General features: G+C 39.6%; 1 protein-coding gene across 1 annotated transcript; it reads right to left on the bottom strand.

Annotated features, from left to right (window-relative positions):
• Nucleotides 1-1,393: 1,393 nt before the first annotated feature.
• myoc (myocilin) lies at nt 1,394-17,722 on the bottom strand. The gene is made up of 5 exons (XM_088349363.1): nt 17,189-17,722; nt 11,384-11,449; nt 11,224-11,298; nt 6,551-6,762; nt 1,394-4,174 (listed from the first exon to the last, which is right to left on the bottom strand). The coding sequence occupies exons 1-5, from the start codon at nt 17,640-17,642 to the stop codon at nt 3,590-3,592; spliced, it is 1,392 nt and encodes a 463-aa protein (XP_088205489.1). The 5' UTR covers nt 17,643-17,722; the 3' UTR covers nt 1,394-3,589.
• Nucleotides 17,723-22,976: the final 5,254 nt, after the last annotated feature.

Raw genomic sequence — 22,976 nt, 5'->3', positions numbered from 1 at the left:
TATAGTTTATTCGAGCTTGTCGAAGAAAGGCACGCATATCCTGAAAAGGCTGCTGGAGTAACATTTTCTAATCCTGCACCCCACCTTTTGAGCCCCAGTTTTGAGGCGACACCTAGTGGTGTAAAAATACTTCACCTAAATAAGACTATATTTAAATGAGCAGAAAACATTACAGTGGAACCTCGGTTCTCGACCATAATCCGTTCCAGAACCCTGTTCGAAAACCGCATTGTTCGATCACCGAAATCATTTTTCCCATTAAAAATAATGTAAATCGTTTTAATCCGTTCCAACACCCTGAATGTTTACCTTGAATGTTTAACGTAAACATAAAGCTAACCCAGACTAATAATGCGAATGTACTATCGTAATCTTCCTTATGAATGATTACGCTAACTTGAACGTGTAAAAATTAAAAAACGATAAAGAAAAGAATTATGAATAGGATTTCTTACCTTTGCGGTGGTCAGCAGAAGGCACAGGCAAGATCAGACACCTGCACACCTTCATGTTTTGCTATTATTTCTTAAATGCAATAGTTGTACGCACTACTTTTCTTTTTTCACCTGTAGCAACTTTGCTGCTTGCACTGACTTTCTTAGGAGGCATAATTAGGGGCTAAAACACTTCGTACACCTATATTAAAAGCGAAAGCAAAACGAAGCACGTCCGCACGCAATAACTACACCCGTACGCCGCTCAGCATCGCACCCTAGCCTACGCACTCACGCATTACCGGCGTTCGAACTCCGATTTTTTTGACCGAACAGCGAAGCAAGAATTTCTCAATTTTTGGTCGGACTCCGATTTGTTCGAAAACCGAGGTTCCACTGTACCTCATGAAGAATTTTAGGCATAGAAACATGTAAATGTGTTAAACAACTTTGAGGAACCTTACATTTATTTGACCATCTCACTCCAGACAAAAGAGCAGTTTCAGCGACAGACTGCTGTCACTGTCTTGTAGTACGGACAGACTGAAGAGATCTTTTCTTCCTCATGCCATGAGGCTCTTTAACTCTACCCGGCAGAGTAAAAGCCCACAGTAGACCACACCACCTACATTGCATATTACCGAATCTTATTGCAATATGTATTCTGTGTAGCACTAGTTATTCTATATAACACGCTACAGTGGGCATTTGCACGTCACACTGGGTATTTGTATATTGTATTCTTTTTTGCTTTATTATTGTATTGTTCTCAGCTCAGGGATGCTGCTGGAAATGGGAATTTCCCTTCGGGGATGAATAAAGTATCTATCTAATGAGGCCCAAACGAAAACCACCTCCTGAATCCGAGATTCCACCTCTGATACTAAATATTCCAATTAATAAGTCATATTTTCAAAGAATCACACAAATATGAACATTAGTAAGCAATAACTGCAATCTCATCTTATACATTTTAATTCAAAATGAACAACTTATGTACATCAGCTTTTACAGTGTCCATGCAATATCTTCACACGCATTAATTATGCAGTATATTTAATATATACAAAAAAGCGCGTCAATAAATCATATGCGACAAGTTGCGTGTCAAATTTACGCCGAAGCAGCAGATGGCGCCATAAACCACTCGAGGCGATTTAGCCAATCGGGATAATATAATTTCCTAGGTAAAGACATTACTGAGGACCATGGGAATGACGATAAAATAATATACTGTACATATAAAATCAAAGTCACACAAACTTAGTTGAAAGTTTCCGAGGAGGTATGGACACAAATAAACACAAACATCTGGTACAAAAATAGTTTCTCTTCCTGGATAATGCTCTTGGTTACCTTTTGCATTACAACATGTTTTTGCTTACATATTAATGGGCATTTTTTGTTTCTCTCGTCTTTTATTCTATCTAAACTTTAATCAGTTAAAAAAACAACGTAGTACAATAAAAATAAATAACCATTCTTAATTTTTAGGGAGTAAAAATCATAAATCTTGTGTTTTTATTTTGATTTATACTATTTTTTTTATACTATTGAATTAAAATAATGTTTTGGTAGTGTGCTTAAGCTCCTCAAGGGAAATGTCCAGTTAATAATAAGGAAAAAGTTATTCTTTATTATATTTAATTTAATGGTTTCTCAATTTTTAAGGAAAGCTTACCAAGTCTTTCTTTTAGCTGCAAAAAAAACCTTAAAAAATTGGAGAGAAAAAGAAAGAAAATAATCTAAAATTATTTGGTAAAATTTGAAAGACACTAAACCTTTAAATCAATATTTAAATTTTGTAATTCAGTACTTATAGGTTAGTGATTTTTGTTTTATCTTTACTTTTTTTGTCCTTAATCATTTAAGATACAATTTTGTCTTTAAATAATTATAAAAGAAAACCAAAAAATGAAAAAAATACACATTAGTATCTTATTTTAGGGAAATAAAATAGCTTAGTTTCCTAAGCATGAAATAGTCTCCTAAAGGTTACCGTACTGTATCATTAAAAGCACACTGTGTAATATTTGACCACTAGATGTCACTGTATTGTGTAGAGCAACTGAAAACAGGTGCTACAAAGTACAAGGAAGCATCAAACTACAGAAACTCAAAGTGACCAGTGAATTTTTCTCCATATTTTTTGCACAGCATTTTTTTTTTTTGGGTCCCCGTAGAAGCAAGATGGGGGACAATTATGTCAGTCCTTTACATTTATATGGTAGATATGTCTTTTTTCTTATTATTCAAATCTATATTGTTTTTTAACAAATAAAGTTTTTTTTACCACTAGGAGGTGTTAAATAATACACAATGTCCTTTTAAAGCAGGGGTGTCAAACTCATTTTAACTCAGGGGCCATACGATAGAACAAACATTCTGTCGGGGGCCGGACTAGTAGATTAAAGAGAAAGAAAAAGAGAAATAAAGAACTAAGAGAAAGAGGGAGGGGAAAGGAGAGAGGGCGGGACAAAGAAAGAAAAAGAGAGAGAGGGAGAGAGAGTGAGAAACAAAAGAGATAAAAAGTCGTGAGAGAGGGGGAAAAGAAAGGGAGCGGAAGAAAGAAATCCAAAGAGAAATAGAAAGACAGAAGGAGAGAAAAGAGAAAAGAAAGCGCGAAGGGTAGGAAGAGAGAAAGAGAAAAGAGAGGAAACAGATAAAAGGAAGTTAGAGCAAAAGAAGTTAAAGACACAGAGAGAGAAAGAGACAAAGGGCAACAAAGGAAGAGAAAAAGAGAGACACAGAGAGTGGAATAAAAGGGGTGGAAAAGAGGGATAGAGAGAAAAAGAAATACAAGTACAGTGTCTTTGTTCGAGGCACCTTTCTTTGGCAACATCAAGTTGACATATTTCAACCTGCAGCTCGTTTTTCTCTTGCGCTTCTCCGAGTGTTGTCTCGCGGGCCGGATTCAATCCCTTAGCGGGCCTGATGTGGCCCGCATGCCGCCTTTTTGACACACCTGCTTTAAAGTCCTTCAAAAAATAATTATCAATAACAATAATAAACAAACCTCAAATGTAAATCTTAAGTTATAACGTGTATATAGTTGGGTCGGGGTTCCGCAGCCTTTTTGCCAGCAGGGGGCTCAGAGTCTTAGAAGCGTGCGATGCGAGCCAAAGTCACTTCTCTTTCGGATGGGATCGGGGTTCTCAAACATCGGCCGGAGGGCGCCCCAGCCGCAGGTCGTAGGACACCATGTGGAAGTTGTCCCAAGCGAAGAGCTTCTTCTGTGCCGGGTTGTAGTCGATCATGCTGTTGTAACGATACTTGTTTTTGAAGGGGACCGCCAGGGGGCGCCCTCGCCCGTTTTCCGTGTCGAACACGAAGTTGACGGTGGTGTTTTCCGCCCCGTAGCTGGCTACCGTGTACAGACGGCCGCACACCATGAAGGCGTTGGCCACGCTGTTCTTCCGGATGTTGGTCTCCCAGCTCTGGGTTACCCTCAAGTCGTGAGGGTCCAGGCGGGACACGACCACGGCACCTTTGGCCTTGCTGGTAGAGTAGATGGCCCACAGACCGCGCTCGTCCACCGCTAGGTCGATGTCTGTGTAGCCGCCCCACGCGTACGGGAATTGTCCGTGGAAGCCGGCGTGAGGTAAGTCGCGACGGGCCGCCACGCTTTCCGACGCCAGGTCGTAACGCATCAGGGTGCGGCTACGGCGGCGCTGGTAGTAGAGGGAGCCGCGGTAGATGACCGCGCCGGTGCCCTCTACTGGTTCTGGCAGCACAATCACCTTTAGGACAAAAAACAAAAAAAGAACGATAAAAGTCATTCATTTACAGCAGGGGTCAGGAACAGTGTTCCCTCTAAGCTGCGCGCGTGCGCAATTACGCACTGCTCGCACATTCTCAGCGCACAAGAAAATCTAGCCAGCGCACAAAAAGGAGGGCTCAAAATTACTTATTAAGAATAATAATAATAATAATAATTTCATTTGTCATTCTTTGTAAGAACGAAATGTCGATACACCTGACCCGTTGTAGCGAGCCGATGCAGCCGCAGCCAACAGAGGGCGCCGCCATTTTACCAATGTTATAAGTCTTAGGTATGACTCGGCCGAGGCGCGAACCAGCGACCTCCCAGTCTCAAAGCGGGCGCCCTACCATCTAGGCTACTGAGAAGCGACTTAAGTCAAAGTTACAGTGCATGAAGGTCAAAATACACGGGTTCCCCTGACGTTGTGTCCTAAATGCGGTATTTTGAAGTCGAGTCGAAGTAGAATGAAGTTGAGTAAGGTTAGTAGAGAATCGGCTTCTTCGGCTCACTGAAAGGAATCGGCTCTTTCAAGTCCTAAACGGCTCTTCAGGTTGTTTTTGCTTCCTTAATCCCAACATGACCAAATATTATGTAAAATTATGCACATGACTTAAAGGAAGGGAAAAAAATACCAAAATGAAAAAGTAGTGAAAAGCTGAGAAAAAAAGAAACAAAAGGAAGAAAAAAAGAAGGAAAAATTTTGAAAAAAAGCCAGAAAAAAAAGAAAAGAAAGAAATGTAGGAAAAAAGTAAATAGAGAACAAAAAGAAAAAAGTAACAAAAAAGTTGAAAAAAAACACAGAAAAAAGAAGAAAAAGTTTGTGGCGCATACTAATAATTTCCAATTTTATCAAGTGAATCTTGTTGCCAACATTGTACTTCAACTAAAAAATGTGATTAAATACAGTTCTGTATCTTACAACCGACTCAATAAGCCCCCAAAAATGTTAATATTATGCGACAAAATAGATCAGAAAAAAAAAAGAAATGGATACCTTGTGAAAGGATTGTAAGAACAAACGACGTTTGTAGGCCGTACAACCTTTGCAATAGTACATGAGTCAATTCATTCAAAAGAGAAAAATAATTTTGCATTGCCGGAAACTCAGCAAAATATAACTTGATGTCAAGTTTTGGACATGTTTGATAGAGATTAGAGGGAAAATTGACCAGGGGTGTCAAACTCAATCATACAGAGGACCAGAACTCAAACCACACCTCTGGTCGCGGGCCGAACAGGATAAATATTGAATACACTTTCCTTTTTAAAAAAAATAAATATGAATTTAAAACAGTCAGGAATATTATTCCAGAATAAACAAACTTAAACATTAAATGAAATAAAAATCGTTGCTCTCCATAAAAATATATCCTGTCAAAACTATAAAAATGAAACTATGAAAAAACGGAAAATAGAAATAAAATTTGTGCTTTTCACTTTAGGAATTTGCTTTAGTGAAAAACATCTTCATATTCTCCTTTAACGCTTCAACTTTCTGTATCTTTTCTCTGGATTCAAGCTTTTTCAGCTTACTCTGAAGTTTTGTCTTGTCGTGCCGTTTTACATTAAAATCCTTAATTACGGCTACAAAATCTCCACAAATAAGACACACGGGTTTACCGGCAACGTCAGTCAACATCATTTTCTCGGCCATTGTGGTTTTTAGTATCCGAGTATAATTTGAAAGTTAGCAGGGTTTCATAGACCCGGGCCATTATTGTAGATGTATATAAAAGGATTTCACGGGCCGGATATAATTGTACGCCGGGCCGGATGTGGCCCGCGGGTAGTGAGTTTGATACCTGTGCACTACACCATATAGCGCCACCTATTGGTCAAATAATACACACTGTCTCTTTAAACAACATACAGCAACGTATCCGGGAGGAACATGCCGGAAAAATCTCTCATCTCATCTCATTAACCGTACCGCTTATCCTCATTAGGGTCGCGGGGGCGCTGGAGCCCATCACAGCCATCATCGGGCAGTGGGCAGGGGACACCCTGAACTGGTTGCCAGCCAATCGCAGGGCACACAGGGACAGACAATTCATTAGCTCATTCACACCTAGGGACAATTTGGACCGGCCAATTCACCTGAAATGCATGTTTTTGGAACGTGGGAGGTAACCGGAGTGCCCGGAGGAAACCCACGCAAGCACGGGGAGAACATAAAAACTCCGCACAGGAAGTCTGGAGCTGGATTTGAACCCACGACAGGTTCCCATGACATGAACTGTGCCGCACAAGCGCTAACCACTGCGCCGCCGCGCTGACCCCGGAAAAATCCAATTTCAACATATCCAACATTCCTTGGTAGAAATCCACCCAAAGAAATGTCCAGAATGTTCACCTTGGTGGGGAAGCCCCTGGAGAGCTGCTCCATGTCTTCATATCCAAAAAGCTGCCTGACTTCGGAGCCGACGGTGTCCATGCGCCATACCATGTCGGGGCCGTACGGGGACACGGCCTCGGGGTCCTGCATCCATACGCCGTACTTGCCCGCGATGCTGTCGGCCTTTCTGTGCGTCACGGGTTCCGACACCCACACCACCACGCCGCAACCTGCGCCACATCATTGGATTACTGTAAATTCCGGACTATAAGCCGCTACTTTTTTCCCAAACGTTCAACCCTGCGGCTTATTCAGTGATGCGGCGAATTTAAGTAATTTTTCTAACGGCCGGCAGCGGCGCTCGAGTACAAAAGGTAAGATTTAGACCGGTGGAATATATGCGCCGAGGAAGACTGCAACTTCTTGGCTTGTGCGCAAATTAAATTAGCGTAGACATATCCTCACCATGTTAATTGCAACAAGAAAGGCACATGACGCAGCTTTTAAGCTAAAAGCAATCGGGCAGTCCGATAAAGAAGGAAACAGAGCTACTGCACGTAAACTTTGCTTTGCGAGCGTGTTGCTAGCGTGTTTTTGAATGAGGAAGCGTGGGACGACGTCTATATGACAAAGTGTCTTTCCCATACTGAAGGAAGATGACTTTGATGACGTCAGTTATTAGGACGAAGATGAGGACGGTTTACCGTGATTTCTAAAGGTGCGTTATGTTTTTTTTAACACATCCGTCGACTGTGTTGCGAGCGTGTTCCTGGTAGCGTTTTGCTACCCTTCACAGGCACCGTTTGGGATGAAAGTTATAATATTATTATTAAAGATTTGAAAACTCTCTCGGTGTACCGTCTTTCTTTGTAAATATGTGTAACCATGTTTAATATGTATTTGCAACTGTATATTTTTGTTGAGACACTTATTCTGATATGTTTTGCGAATTAAGAGAGGCGGAGCAAACGCGGGCTGACGGGAAGTGGGGTAAAGGTGAGTGAGACCTGTCGCAGCGGACAATAGTGGATATATATTTTTCCCACCCTTACCTTTGGAAATATATACTTTTTTTCCTTGGATTACATTCAACAGGTACCCGGTCTGCATCAAACATTAAGTACCGGTATCATTTTCCATTCGTTTGCCGGTTTGTGGTACTTAATATTTAGTTACAATCGCGGGACTCAAAGTCGGGTATGGGTTAATTTTGTGATTGTGTTACATGTTTTAATGTGGGCGCATGCGGCTTATATACAGGTGCGGCTTGAGTACGTACAAAAGCGGTTATCCTCTTAAAATGTGGTGGTGAGGCTTTTAATCAGGTGCGCTCTATAGTCCGGAATTTACGGTACTGCCGTTTGTCAGGAAAAAAAAACAAACACATTTAGTTTAGGGATTACGACATTTTCACTTTGAAGAATAACGATGTTCTTTCGTCAAACCCACTACCCCTCCACTTTACAGGCATTCTCACCACGATACGACATCAACTACAAATTATTCTGCTAACTTTGCAGTGTTAGTGCATATGATGGTCTAAGAAGCCTGTCTGCTATTGGTCCTAAGAATGTTTTAGCCTTAATTACTCATACATTAACATATACCAGCTCAGTAGCCTAGATGGTAGTGTGCCCGCTTTGAGACTGGGAGGTCGCTGGTTCGCGCCTCGACCGAGACATACCTAATTGGTATAATGGCGGCGCCCTCTGGCTGCGGCTGCATCGACCCGCTACAACGGGTCAGGTGTATCGACATTTCGTTCTGTGTACATTGTTACAAAGAATGACAATACAAAGGAAATTATTATTATTATTATTATTATTATTATACAGTGGAACCTCGCTAATTCGCGGTTCCACTTTTGCGGGTTCAGAGCTTCGCGAGTCTAAAAAATATACCTTACCTTCTCAATAAAAGCATTTATTGACTTGAGCAAGCGGGAGCTTATGTCAACTGAGGACACAGTGTGGACACTCTTATTGTGAAGGGGAGGGGGAGGCCCTGACACAATGCTTGGTCATGGTCAGTTACTGCTTCGCTCACCCCCCCTCCTTCAACTCCTCCCACCTCACCACCTTCTTCTGTGGCGCTGTTTATCACGGAGGAATTCGGCGACGCGATGTAAGTATATTCTCTTCCGTCACATTTCATCTCAAGTTTGACTTTTTTATACCAAAAGCGAGCGGTTGTTTGTACTACCTAAACACGGCTAATTGTGTGCGGTTTGGTGTATTTGTTGGAAAAGCCGTTCGATGCCGCTAGCTAAAGTATGTTGTTATTGTCAAGAAATATTAAGAAGGCATACAAATCACTACCCTTTCTCAATTGCATGGTCACAACAAATCAACGATTGGGACTATCATCAATAATAAGAACGCAATCAAAGCAAGTAAATCTCCTGAGGGCATGACAACACTCATAACCTCGGTTTCATTTTTAATCTGCTGTTGTCGCATTTCCTACCTCCTTTGCATCCACCCGATACTTCACTCAGCCAGTTTAAGTCACGTCACACCAAAGGTATATAAAATTTCATTTTTCCTTTGATGTATATTTATTTATAGTGCTATTTAATCACATGCATGTATTTAACAAATAACTAGTACATTCTATTTACTATTTCGTTATTTTAATGTTTTCTGGGGTACTGAGGATTCGGAACGCATTAGCCAATTGCCACAGGTTTCTATCTCAAGCTATATGACAATTTCCTTTTGTAATGCCCACCTCAGAACGGATTAATATTGTATCTCGTGGGTCTTCTGTATATAGTTTTTTTTACATTGGTTAAAGAAAAAAATTCTGTTGAGGACATCTTAGTTTAGCTAGCCGGACTTTGGCGGGAAGAAGAGCAGCAGCTTGTTTCGGCCAGGTGCAGGGTTTGGCAGCGTTTCTGATTCCAGCTCACATGTGCGGAGAGCACGTGCTATGAAGATTCAAAAACCTTGTAAAAGTCATCAGAGCCAGACTTGCCGCCACCGACTCGACATTGATATCATGGACCCCAGCGCAACAAGGTTTATTAATAGTAATATTTACTTTGGGCCTGTCACCATGGGGGCTTCTTTTTCAGGGGCTCCTGTTTGCTAGCGTCATGTTTGTGGGCCGGACAGGAGGAAGGAACGGCTTGGAAGCGTCTCAGATGCCCTCATTAACAGATGATACAAGGATACAAGAATATGAATATTACTGGGAAATGGGTGTCCCGTTGATAGGTTGGTCGTTTTGGTGGTAATATTTCTCAGAATTTACTGTGTGAATATAACTTGTTTTTATATTCCTAAATATAAAAACAATCTTTCACACGCACACACACATGAAGTAACGCTTCAATAATCAGTCTAATTGCATCTCTTGTACGTTTATCAGTCTTGTACTCTTTTATTTTGAAGTCGCATTTCTGGTGTATTTTTCTTTTTCCTGTGTGAATAAAGTTAACTACACCCACGGGAGTGCTCTCCCGCTTGGGAAATTTATTTACCTTAATGCTTGTTTTTATTTGAGTAATTCTGCCAACATAGAGTTTATATAAGTTTTAACTTTAACACCCGTGTGAGCAGAATTTTAAATGTCTCTCACCAAGGGGTTAGGGTGGGGGGCGTCAGGGCTTCTCTGCTGGCGTAGAAAATATCTGAATCATGTGTTAATAATATTTTGTCTATGAATACTTACTCAATAATTCCAAAATGTCTGTCAGCCAATGTTCCCTCTAATTTTTTAGACACAAACTTTTTCTTCTTTTTTCCAGTTTTTTCAATTTATTTTTTTCAATCCCTTTTAAAAAAAATTGTGTTTTTTTTTTTCCTAGCTGTTACTTTTTCTTTTTGTCCTCTATTTACTTTTTTCCTTTGTTTCTTTCTTTTCTTTTTTTTCTGGCTTTTTTCTGAAATTTTCCTTCGTTTTTTCTCTTCCTTTCTTTTTTTTCTCACTTTCTCACTACTTTTTCATTTTGGTATTTTTCTCTTTTTTGTTCTATTCCCTCTTCCTTTAAGTCATTTTGTGCATACTTTTACATAATATTTGGTCATATAGGGATGAAAGAAGCAAAAACAACCTGAAGAGCCGTTTGAGACCCGAAAGAGCCGGTTCCTTATAGTGAGCCGAGCCGAAGAAGCCGGTTCTCGAAAAACTCTACACACACGCAGCTTCGAGGGAACATTGCGCTGGATAGATTTTCTTGTGCGCTGAGAATGTGCGGGCAGTGCGCGATTGCGCACGCACGCAGCTTAGAGGGAACACTGCTGTCAGCTTCCTTTTATTGCATTTCTCTTGGTTGTTCTGCATCCAGATGTGTGCTTTTATATTCAACACTTATGTTGTGATAGGGTCTCCAGTGAAACGTTTCAAGGTTATAAAATTTAATAACTGAAGTGTATTAGGGGCCATAAAATGAAATACAGACGCTGCCCTACTTCCGAACGAGACGATTGTTCGTAAGTTGAATTTGTTCATAAGTTGCTTCAGTGCTATATTTTGTATGGTTAAGGCTTGTATAAGCAACCTGTAATTGGCAAGGGGGCAGTAACGAAAGTATCGCAATAAAAAAGGTGAAGAAAAAAATTCCTGTTTCCACTGCTTCTGTCAAACTGACCTTTTCAGCCTAAAATAGTTATTGAGGGTGGGACAGATTCAGATCCATCACTACTGAAGGCCTAGGTGTGAAATGCATGTCCTGTCACTACTCTCACCTGTATATGTTTCGGGAGCCGGAACTTCAGTCACCTCAGCCTTGACTTCCTGGAACCCTTGCTGCCACATCGGGTCTGTTAAAAAAAAAAAAGAAACAACAAACATCATCAAAGAGCCCAAACGTGATGTGACAAATCAAAAATTAGAAGAAGACCTGACCTCTTAAACTGCCGCCATCACCCAGCCTGTTGGGAAGCGTCATAAGGTTGGAAACGGGATTGGAACCTAAACAGACAAAATTCTTTAGACTTTCACTCTGGCGGGTGTCTCCTGAACGCCACAGAAAATTGCAATCAGAGATTCCCAGTCAGGACTTTGTTGAGACAATACCATCTATCATAGTGCTGTGAGTTATGAGCAGGACCATTATGGATTTCATTGAATGCGCAGAAAAGGGCCACCAATTCAAGAAACTAATGGAATTGCTACCAGACATTTAAGAGTAACTCTTCTGTTTATGATTTTTTTCAATCCTGCAAAAAAAAAAACATTTTATTCCAGACTATAAGCTACCTACAAACCCGAAATTTTCCATTATAAAGCAAGTTTTTAATCCAATGCCTCTTATAGATTGGAGAATATGGTAAATAAAATTGGAACTGCATAATTACAATAAAATGCTTGGTCATATAGTAAAAAATTCATGAGTGAATCTATTTCAATGGTGAAACAAAATTTCATAATGTCAGTTTATATTCTATGACATAAGTTTGCATTTATCAGGAAATAATATAACATACATATAATGTACGTAATAAAATTTGAATACACATAAGTGAAGTACTTTTATTGAATTAAAAAAAATGTATATATTTTTTAATCGTTTAAAAAAATATATAATTAAAATATAATTGAATAATTTCCAAATCCATAAAAATACATAGTGCATTAAGTAAAAATGATAGATTTTTTTATATATCAAAAAATAAATATTGCCTGTCCTGGCTCAGGAGGTAGAGCGCTCCTAGTGGTACAAAAAACGTTCATTCAATTAAAAAATACTTTGAATTCGATACAAGAAAAAAATATGTAAACTTATTAATTTTTATGAAAAAATCATAGGTCAAGAAATTTGTATCTAAGGGTGTCACCATGTTTGTCTGGCACTGTGGCACTAGTCTTTTTTCCCATTAGACAATTCAGTGCCATCTAGTGGTCAAATATTACACACTGGTTCTTTAAAGATGGAGATGTTAGATCGACACGAGAGAGAGTTGATGGAAAAAAACATTTTTCCCTCTACGGCAATCAAATTCCAATAACGAATACATTTCTAGGGTGTCATTAGCTCAGGAGGTAGAGCGCTTGTCTTGGGATCAAAAGGTCCCAGGTTCGATGTTGAAGACACTGAATCCCTAATAGAATAGAATAGAATAGAATAGAATAAATATACCTTTATTGTCATTGTTACAAAATGGGTTGAACATATTGTGACAACGAAATTGGACGTGGCACTCCAGTTTCACATTCAACAGTGAGGATAAAATAAAACAAAGAGGATAAAGGAACAAAGAAGATAAGGTTATAATTTACACAATATTTACAGAAGAAATCTGGGCATGTAGGATGTTACATACAGTGCCCCCAATAGCAGGTAGTTGCCGACGCTGCTATCGTTTAGTTAGTGTGTAAAAGGGAAAAGTGTGAAGCGCTTTGGGAAGTCTTCATTGACTTGAAAAGCGCTATATAAATGCAGACCATTTACATTTTCTGATTATTTTATGCGACCTCAGCCATCATGGTAGTTTTAGTTCCATGCACCTTATAGTCCAGTACACCTTATATATGAAAAACATTTGACAAAAGATTATTTTTGAAGGGTGTGTCTTATAGTCCGGAAAATATGTTGCAAACAAAAATTATGCTGGTAAATTATTGATTTTCATTATAAATTATTAGAGTAAAGTATTAGATGTAGCAGTCAAAAAATACAATATTTTTGCTTGGAAAGCTTATTATTGTTATTACACTCGGGTTTCTTTCTTCGGTTTTGGACAATGTTTGCAGGGATTCACGGAAAGGGAAAAAGACAAAGAAAATATAATAAATACCTGATGCCAACAGAATAAGAACATTTTACTTATTTTTACTCCAATTATTAGTATGGAGCTTCAGGCTTCAAATTTAAACAATACATAAAAGTAAAAGTAATTATGTAATACAGAAATAGTGATTAAAAACAAGAGTTATTTTACTTAGAAGGGGTTATTCTTTTTCATTTTTCATCAGATTTTGTCCTTGCAGTGATATACAGGAAATTTAAAAAATGAATCGGATAAAAACACAGTATAACCCTTACCCCCTAACCCTTTACCTAACCCTAGGAGAGATAATATTCTTTTTTTCTTATATATAAAACTGTAAATTTTCTGTGTAGAAATCATTTAATTACACTTATTATTATTGAACAAGAAACGGTCAATTTCATTAATAACCTGTAGAATATAATAGAATTGCCTTTCTTTCATTGATAGCAACGTAGTCAAGTCACATGTATTTATATAGACCTTAATCACAAAAATGTCTCAAAGGACTGCACAGGATTACAATCACACCATTACCTGATCTTAAACCAACATGCGGGCAAGGAAAAGCTCAAAACCTCAGCAAAACATTGTATTCAACGAAATTAGACATTGGATTTTAGTCTTGATGTGCCACCCTAAGCTTTTAAGTGTTTCTATCTGCCAACCACTACAAAATGTGTGAATGTCAGAAAATGTTGGTGGAATATGAAACCAAATGTATTGTTTAGGCAACAAAAAGCCAGGATAGGACTTAAAAAATAAAATTCTCATCAATCCATAACATATGCAAACAGAGCTCAAGTTGAGAAAAAGGTCAAAACTGTGAGCAGTGGCATAAAAACATTCAGATTTAATGAGCTAGAAAGAAAATTTTAATGGCTTCCATGCAGTGAGAAATGCCAGAGACAGGAAAAACTCAAGCGGGACCGAAAACAACCTCTGAAAGTTCTTAGTAGAAAACTAAATGAGAGAAATATCAAAGGTCTGTGGACAAAACCATCCATCAGTACTTCAGGTAAACACTTTTGACGAACCCCCCGTGTGTGTGGTCCAGATGTTCTCCCATCTCTGTTAGTCGCCACCAGGGTTGGGTAGGGTTACTTTAACATGATTACTTTCAATTACTTTTGGATTACTCCAAAACCAAGTATGCTAATAAAAGACAAAAGAAACTAAATATGAATAAAATTAGAATAGAATAGAATAGAATAGAATAGAATAGAATAGAATACACCTTTATTGCCATTGTTACAAATTGGGTTAACATATTGTGACAACGAGATTGGGCATGACACTCCAGTTTCACACAATCACAGTGAGGTAAAAAACCCAAGAAGATAAAGGAACAGAGAAGATAAGGTTATAAAACAAGGAGGATAAGGTTATAGTTATAATTCACGCAAAATTTACCCAAGAAATGTCGGCATATAGGATGTTACATACAGTTTGGTATCGTAGGGTTTGTGCAATATGCATTTGGTGCAAAATGACTCACAACACGTGGTAAGCTTTCTCTCCTGGCTTTGATCTCTTTGATCTCCGGCAAAACTGACATAAAATGCGACAGTTTCAAAATGAAAATAAATCCAAACAGCTTGCCAACATCGTTTTGGGCGTTCCATGTATTCCGTTACTCTACAAGCCTGCACAAAATTTAGTTTCTTTTATCTTTTATTAGCATATTTGGTATTAGAGTAATCCAAAAGTAATTGAAAGTAATCCAGTTAAAGTAACCCTACCCAACCCTGGTCGCCACAGTGATTTCTTGGCACACCTGACCTTCGCTGAGAAACCAGGTCCGAGTATGGATCTATTGTGGACACTAGTGGGGGTAATTAAAGATTTGGACCTCCTCTACCTCAAATGCAGAGCTTTACCTCCCTGTTTTTTTTTTGTAGGGAGTCGAAGATCCCAACAGCCCCCCTTTTTGTCCCCCTTCACTGGCGTCATTAAAAGCTTCAAATGCGTAACCTCCTCTTTCAGGCCATGCATCGCATTTCAATCCCCCTGACGTCTGGCATAAGGGCTAGCAAATAGTGAGCTGACCCACTAGAGGAGGGGGCGCGGGGTAAACTGAGCTCTGTTCACATGCAAACATCCAATTCAAAATATTAATTTGTCCCCAGTGTACCGGAGGTATCTAAATGAGTATGTGGTGGAGAAGGAGCACCACTCTTTTTGAAGCTTACTGATAAGCGCGAAGGGCTACAAGTTTGATATGCATTTTTAAAATACCAAATTATCATGTTATTACTAGGTTGTTACGATGTTATTACTAGGTTTGAGTAATTAAATGTAGGGTTGTAATAGGCGAATTCAACCACAAAAACAGTATGCCGGTTAGAGATACAATTTCTAAGAAAATCACAATGACTCATCACTGTTAAGATATTTTCAGAACATGTTCACAGGCTACTCAGATGGTCTTAGGGCACAGGTGTCAAACAGGCGGCCCGCGGGCCAGATCGGGCCTGCTAAGGGATTTAATCCGGCCCGCGAGACAGCACTCAGAGAAGCGCAAGAGAAAAACAAGCTGCAGGTTGAAATATGTCAACTTGATGTTGCCAAAGCCAGGTGCCTCTCACAAAGACACTGTAATTGTATTTATTTATTTCTCTCTCTCTCTCTTTCTTTCTTTTCCACCCCTTTTCTCCCACTCTGGCTCAGTCTCTTTCACTCTCTGTGTCTCTTATTTTCTCTTCCTTTGTTGCTCTTTGTCTCTTTCTCTCTCTGTGTCTTTTAACCTCTTTTGCTCTAACTTCCTATTCTCTCCTTTCTCTTTCTCTCTTCATACCCTTTGCACTTTCTTTTCTCTTTTCTCTCCTTCTGTCTTTCTATTTCTCTTTGGATTTCTTTCTTCCTCTCCCTTTCTTTTCCCCCTCTCTCGCAACTTTTTATCTTTTGTTTCTCACGCTCTCTCACTCTCTTTCTTTCTTTGTCTCGCCCTCTCTCCTTTTCCCTCCCACTTTCTCTTATTTTTTTATCTCTTTTTCTTTCTCTTTAATCTACTAGTCTGGCCCCCGGCAGAATGTTTGTTCAATCGTGTGGCCCCCCGAGTTAAAATGAGTTTGACACCCCTGTCTTAGGGGCTACCTGAACAGCCATGTTAAAAATACAGGCTGCGGGCCAGATCGAGCTCTAATATAATTTCCAATAGCTTTAATAACTATAAAAAAAAATCAAATCGGGAACTCTGAAGGATTTGCGCGACTCAACAAAATGAATTATACATTCATTTTTCATTTGTTTTCGGTTATTGTGTATTATGATTTTATTTGATTAAAAAAGGATAATTATTCGAGAAAAAGTTACAAATTTTAAGAATTATTTGTTGCTAGAAATACAAGGTAAATTATGTCGTTTTTCTACCACTACTGGGAACTAAATATCGAGTTTGGAAATTTGGCATTTGGTGTATCCAATGACAGTAAAGCAAGGACTAATGTGGAAACACCTTAAAGGTGCTGGACGCAAAGTGGAACATTTTTACCCGCTGCCACCATTTTCTGATTGTGTCATCATTGCAAGCTCCTTATGTTACGTGTGCATTTCTTAGATGCACTCTTCTTGTTTTCATCTTTTTGGGGTTTGGGTTGGTGTTTGGACTCTACTTGAAACAGGCCTTTTCCTTCTCTCACCACTTTCAGGGTAAACAAACAAAAAGCCGCAAGGACGAGCATGAAATCACACTTCCGACACCTCCCCCCATGTCCCCCCTATTCTTCCTTCCTAATGTGTTCCGTACCGAAAAAGCGCTGCTTAAAATAAGAAAAAAGCAGATATGGAAAAAAACACAATAATAATTATAGTACATTGTATCTCGAAGCGCCTTTCACTAAGTTGGGAACTGTTAAATCATTCCTAATAAGAGAAAATATTCTACTTTTTAATACACCTCAAAAATTGCAACCCATCTTTAAGTAATTGTGCTTCTTACCTCCACCAGGTCTCATTCGACCAGGGTTGGGAACCACAGGAGTCTGCGGGGGACACGGTCTGCTTCTTAGAATCTCCGTCTCCCTCAGCATCTCCTCCAAGCGCCTCTGAAGTGAGCCCAGCTCCCTCTCCAGACGCTCTTTCTCGCCTTGCAGGAGGTTCCTCTCACCCAACGCCCGGGTCAGCGCCTCCTGGACTCGGGCCCCGGCGTCAGGCCCCGCGTTCGCTCCGTTAAGCCTGGACACCAGCGCCTCCAGCAGGGTGAGTCTGTTCTTCACGGCCTCCATCTCGGGGCCTCCGGCCTGGGAGCAGCTGGCCTCGGTCGGGCTGGCGACGGTGAAGGTGTACTGGCAGCGCCCACTGCGGTCATTTCCTCGCCAGAGGGCTGCTCGGTCCTGGGCGTCACCCTGCGTGGCCAGGAGCCCCAACAGGAACATGGAGAGTAGCAGGAACATGATGAAGAGGATGGAGGAGGGAGTAAATATCAAACGGGCTTGTCAGGGGGAGTCTCTCTGGTTGCTGTTGCCTCCTTTGCGAGCAGGTTGCTTAATGATCTGTCCCCGTGTCGCTGACAGATATTTATACAGCAGGCGGATGAGGTAAAAAGGAGGGAGGGGAGGGGAAAAAAGATGGATTTACGGAAAGAGGTGGGGGCTTCCATCTTCTCACTCTTTTAGCGGGGCTTTTTTTTGACCCACCCACGACCCCAAACAACTAAACGTGTGTAATGGTAGTGGTGTGTTTATTTAATAACCTGGATGTAAGTATTAGGGATATGACACACACATTCCAAGAAAGTCGGGGCTTCATGGGATTTGGTTACTGCCGTGTCCCCTTTCGTTTTGCGAGGTGGGGGGGTGCTGTTCACGCTACCACGGTCTAAGGTGGTAACAAGGCAGAAAAGGGGAACATGACAGTCAGCAAGTGACAATAGTGCACAACATACTTCAAGGGAAAAAAGTACATGAAATACTTTCTATAACGAAGAAAAAAAATGTAGCAGTAAAAATATCTCATCTCATTAGCTGCACCGCTTATCCTTAGTAGGGTCGCGGGGGTGCTGGAGCCCATCCCAGCAATCATCGGGCAGTGGGCAGGGGACACCCTGAACTGGTTGCCAGCCAATCGCAGGGCCAGTAAAAATATATTCATGCATTTTGAATTGAATTGTCTTTATTGTAATTGATATTAACCTTTTTTAAACATTGTATGCAAGTTTAGACATAGAACTCTAGCTTAAACATGTAATAAAAACTTAAAAAAGAAAAAATAACTATCAGGATAATGGGCAAATAATATTGACTATTTATTGCTTAGAGGCTGGCTAAGTTATAATAAAAAATTGTGCAATGTAACAATAGTGCAAGGAAAAGAAGCATAATAACATTTAACAGCAACAAAAATCCCCTTATAAGTTGCAAAGTTTTGTGCTCTCGTTTAGGGTGGTGATAGCCCTTGGGGAAAAAGCTATTGCTGAGCCTTTTTTTCTTAGCTTTAAGGTACCTCTAGCACCTACCAGAGGGCAACAGGTCAAAGAGGTGATGGCCGGGTTGGGAGGAGTCCATAATAATGTTGATGCCTCTGCTGCGGTCTCACAAGCCGGCAACGTCTTCTAGACTTGGAAGGGATCAGCCGATGATTTTCTGGGCTGTGTTGATTACTATTCTTGTAATGTTAACATTTTGCAAACGATTATATATACATCTCTCTCTCTCTCTCTCTCTCTCTCTCTCTCTCTCTCTCTCTCTCTCTCTCTCTCTCTCTCTCTCTCTCTCTCTCTCTCTCTCTCTCTCTCTCTCTCTCTCTCTCTCTCTCTCTCTCTCTCTCTCTCTCTCTATATATATATATATAAAATAGTTATTCATTAATTTATTTTAAAGAAAAATAACTTCTTGATACAAAAAAATACAATTTAAAATTGATCTGAAAATAACAACAAACTATTGCACATAAAAAATAAAATGTAATGTATTAAACATAAAATGAAATAAAAAACATTTACCGTTCATCATAACTGTTACTTTTGTTACACATAACATTTAAAAATCTTAAACAAATTAGTCAAATGATTTCTGAAATAAATGTTTTTTGATTATAGTTTAATGTATTGTCTTCTGTGTTTTTCACTGATAAAAAAAATGAATCATTTCACATTCCCTTACAATATTTAGTGAAATTTTGGCATTCATAATAATGGTATGTATGGATGTGGATGTAATAACGTTTTCTTAGCAGCAGACACCAAATGTGGAAATAAATTGCAAAACTAAATTATAAGCCACGTCCCATAGCAGACTATTTTGCAAATTTGATCATATTTTTCTACAAATATGTATAAAACATTAGGATGTTTGTTCCAAATAAAACTATTTACAAACCATCTTACTTCAGCAGAGACCCACACAAAATCCTTGCCCCATTTGCAGATTATGCTTATTTTAAAGGAGTTTCAGTTGTAGGTACTCACTACTACCAAAAAGTAATTGAGTTACTAACTGAATTACTCTTTAGTAAGAGTAACTAGTTACCAGGGAAAGTAGCTATTTCTGTTACTTTAAAAAGAAGTTGCAAGTCAAAAAATTTGAAATTTTCCGAGCAAATAGGAAACGGCGCAGTGACGTCTTTGACCGAAGTTTATTTGAAAAGATGGGGATTTGGACTCTTTTTAGAGAACCAGCTTTATTGGCTCGGCTCACTAAAAAGAGCAGAATCTCTCGGGTCCCGAACAACTCTAGTTTTTTTTAAATTATGTAACACTATGCATGGAATGAATTAAAAAGGGGGAAAATAAAGGAAAAAAGACAAATGGAAAAAAAGAAACAAAATAAAAAATACATTAACTAAAGTGATAAAGGATTAAAAAAAAACAAATACTAAACTTTTCTATTTTATATAAAAACATTCTCATTAGCTTCACCGCTTATCCTCAGTAGGGTCGCGGGGGGGCTGGAGCCCATCCCAGCAATCATCGGGCAGTGGGCAGGGGACACCCTGAACTGGTTGGCAGCCAATCGCAGGGCACACAGGGACAGAAAACTCGCTCGCTCATTCAGACCTAGGGACAATCTGGACCGGCCAATTCACCTGAAATGCATGTTTTTGGAATGTGGGAGGAAACCGGAGTGCCCGGAGGAAACCCACGCAAGCACGAGGAGAACATAAAAACTCCACACAGGAAGTCCGGTAGCTGGATTTGAACCCACACAGGAGGTTCCCGAGACCTTAGAACTGTGCCGCACCCGCACTAACCACTGCGCCGCCGTGCCGCCCCATATAAACACATTACTACTGAAAAATAATATCCATCCATCCATCCATCCATTATCTGCACCGCTTATCCTCAGTAGGGTCGCGGGGGTGCTGGAGCCCATCCCAGCTATCTTCGGGCAGTGGGCAAGGGACACCCTGAACTGGTTGCCAGCCAGTCGCAGGGCACACAGGGACAGACAGTTCGCTCGCTCACACCTAGGGACAATTTGGACCGGCTAATTAACCTGACATGCATGTTTTTGGAATGTGTGAGGAAAGTGCCCGGAGGAAACCCACGCAAGCACGGGGAGAACATACAAACTTCACACATGAGGTTCGATCTCATGACCTCAGAACAGTGCCGCACACGCGCTAACCACTGCGCCGCCGTGCTGCCCTGAAAAATAATATATTCATAAATATACAACAACAAAAATGAAATACAAAACAATTCGAATCCTTTGTGTATGCTCAAGAAAATACAAAGTCAACAACAAAGAATGCCCAAAAAAATATAGGGTAGTCGCTATTTTGAATGGTGACATGATATGAAAATCAGTAACGGACGGTATCGGCATTGTTACAGCGGAAAAAATAATTAGTTAGATTCACCCAATAGTGAAAAAAGTAACACCATTCCGTAACGGCGCTATGGCTGTTATTCCCAATACTGAAAATAAGTTGAAAAGAAAAATAAATCCTGGAAAAATAAGTCGTACAATAAAAAAAAACAAGAAAAAAACTTTAAGACCCAGTGTGGAATATTTGACCACTAGATGGCACTGTTGTCGAATGCAAATGATAACGAGTGCCACAGCAAGCGACCAGACGACAAACATGGCAACGAGCTAAGCAGGTATTCCATTATGTAAAAGAAATAAACAAATTTCTCGACCTATGATTTTTTTTTTAATAAAAAGATAATTAGTATGATAGTTCGTGTACTTTGGCCTAGTCTGCTTATCAATGTTTTGTTTCGTTCTGAACTTTTTTGGTACCACGAGGAGCCACACTGTCTCTTTAAGAGAGGAAATATATCTACGAAACGGGGAAGATAAAACTAGGGGGAGTGCATATGGACAAATGCAGGGTTGGGTAGGGTTACTTTAACTTGATTACTTTCAATTACCTTTGGATTACTCCAATACCAAATATGCTAATAAAAGACAAAAGAAACTAAATAGGAATAAAATGATGACTCACAACACGTGGTAAGCTTTCTCTCCTGGCTTTGATCTCTTTGATCTCCGGCAAAACTAACATAAAATGCCACAGAAACAAAATGAAAATAAATCCAAACAGCTTGCCAACATCATTTTTGCCGTTCCATGTATTCCTTTACTCCCCAAGCCTGCACAAAATTTAGTCATTTTATTCATATTTAGTTTCTTTTGTCTTTTATTAGCATATTTGGTATTGGAGTAACCCAAAAGTAATCCAGTTAAAGTAACCCTACCCAACCCTGGACAAATGTAGTCGAAAGTCCTTTTTAGATAGTTTTCCTTTGAATAAACAACTTATATTTTCAAAAGTGTTCATCTTGATATCATGAGCTGTTAGTTCTGTTAATGACTGCTTAATCCTGTTGGCCGACGGTTGACATTTAGCTCTTCCATCTCTTCACAACAGCTAACTCACGTATAGCGTCAGACGATAGCTGCAATGTTCCCGTTTATTTTCAGATGAGCAGCAGAATGAAATAATATGTGGAGAGGCCTTCTTGTCACGCCTTTGCTTGGGCTAAAAACACTGGGCATGCGTTCAAGGACCATTTGGAATAATTGTAGCATTTAAAAGTGATTTTCTCCTCAGGAAGGAGCCGACAATTATAACTGTCTAACGCATTATGGCCCCTGCCAGGGCGACACCAGGGGCACCCCCGCTCAGATCCTTAATTTCTTCTTCTTCATATCTCTTTAGTCTGACCTGTGATTGAGGACTCAAATTATGAGAATGTCACAGTCAAGGGAAGGAGAAGGTTTGGAGTTGCTAACAGAGCCCAGATAATCATAGGCTGCTTTCTGCCCAGCTCTACCTACTACTGCAGAGTTGACTAAATTATTAAAGGAACAGTGTATTATTCAGTGCCCTGCAACTGGCTGGCAACCGGTTCAGGGTGTCCCTTGCCCACTGCCTGAAGATAGCTGGGATGGGCTCCAACAACCCTACTGAGGATAAGCAGTGCAGTTAATGGATGGATGTATTATTCAGCATCTCCTAATAGTAAAAAAACATATTTAAAAAATATATTCAATTAAATAAACCAAAAATACATTAACTATTATATAAAAGAGCATATTTTTTAAATGCTTGTAGGTCAAGAAATTTGTATTTATTTTATATAACACGAGGCTCACGATTGTCCAACATTCTTCCGCCAAAACTTATTTTTTCTCCATTTCTTTTTGTATACATACATATATATATATATATATATGTATATATATTATATATGCATAGCTTTTTTTTTTGTACCATTTTTCTATCTTAACATTTTTTCATCTCTTTTTTTAATCATTTTCTTTCATCATTCTTTTAAT

Source organism: Urocampus carinirostris, chromosome 12 (genome assembly GCF_059441175.1).
Source record: "Urocampus carinirostris isolate Australia breed hairy pipefish chromosome 12, RoL_Ucar_1.0, whole genome shotgun sequence".
NCBI lineage: Eukaryota > Metazoa > Chordata > Actinopteri > Syngnathiformes > Syngnathidae > Urocampus > Urocampus carinirostris.
Note: the sequence above shows the minus strand (reverse complement) of the source record. Positions and strands in the feature narration are given on the sequence as shown.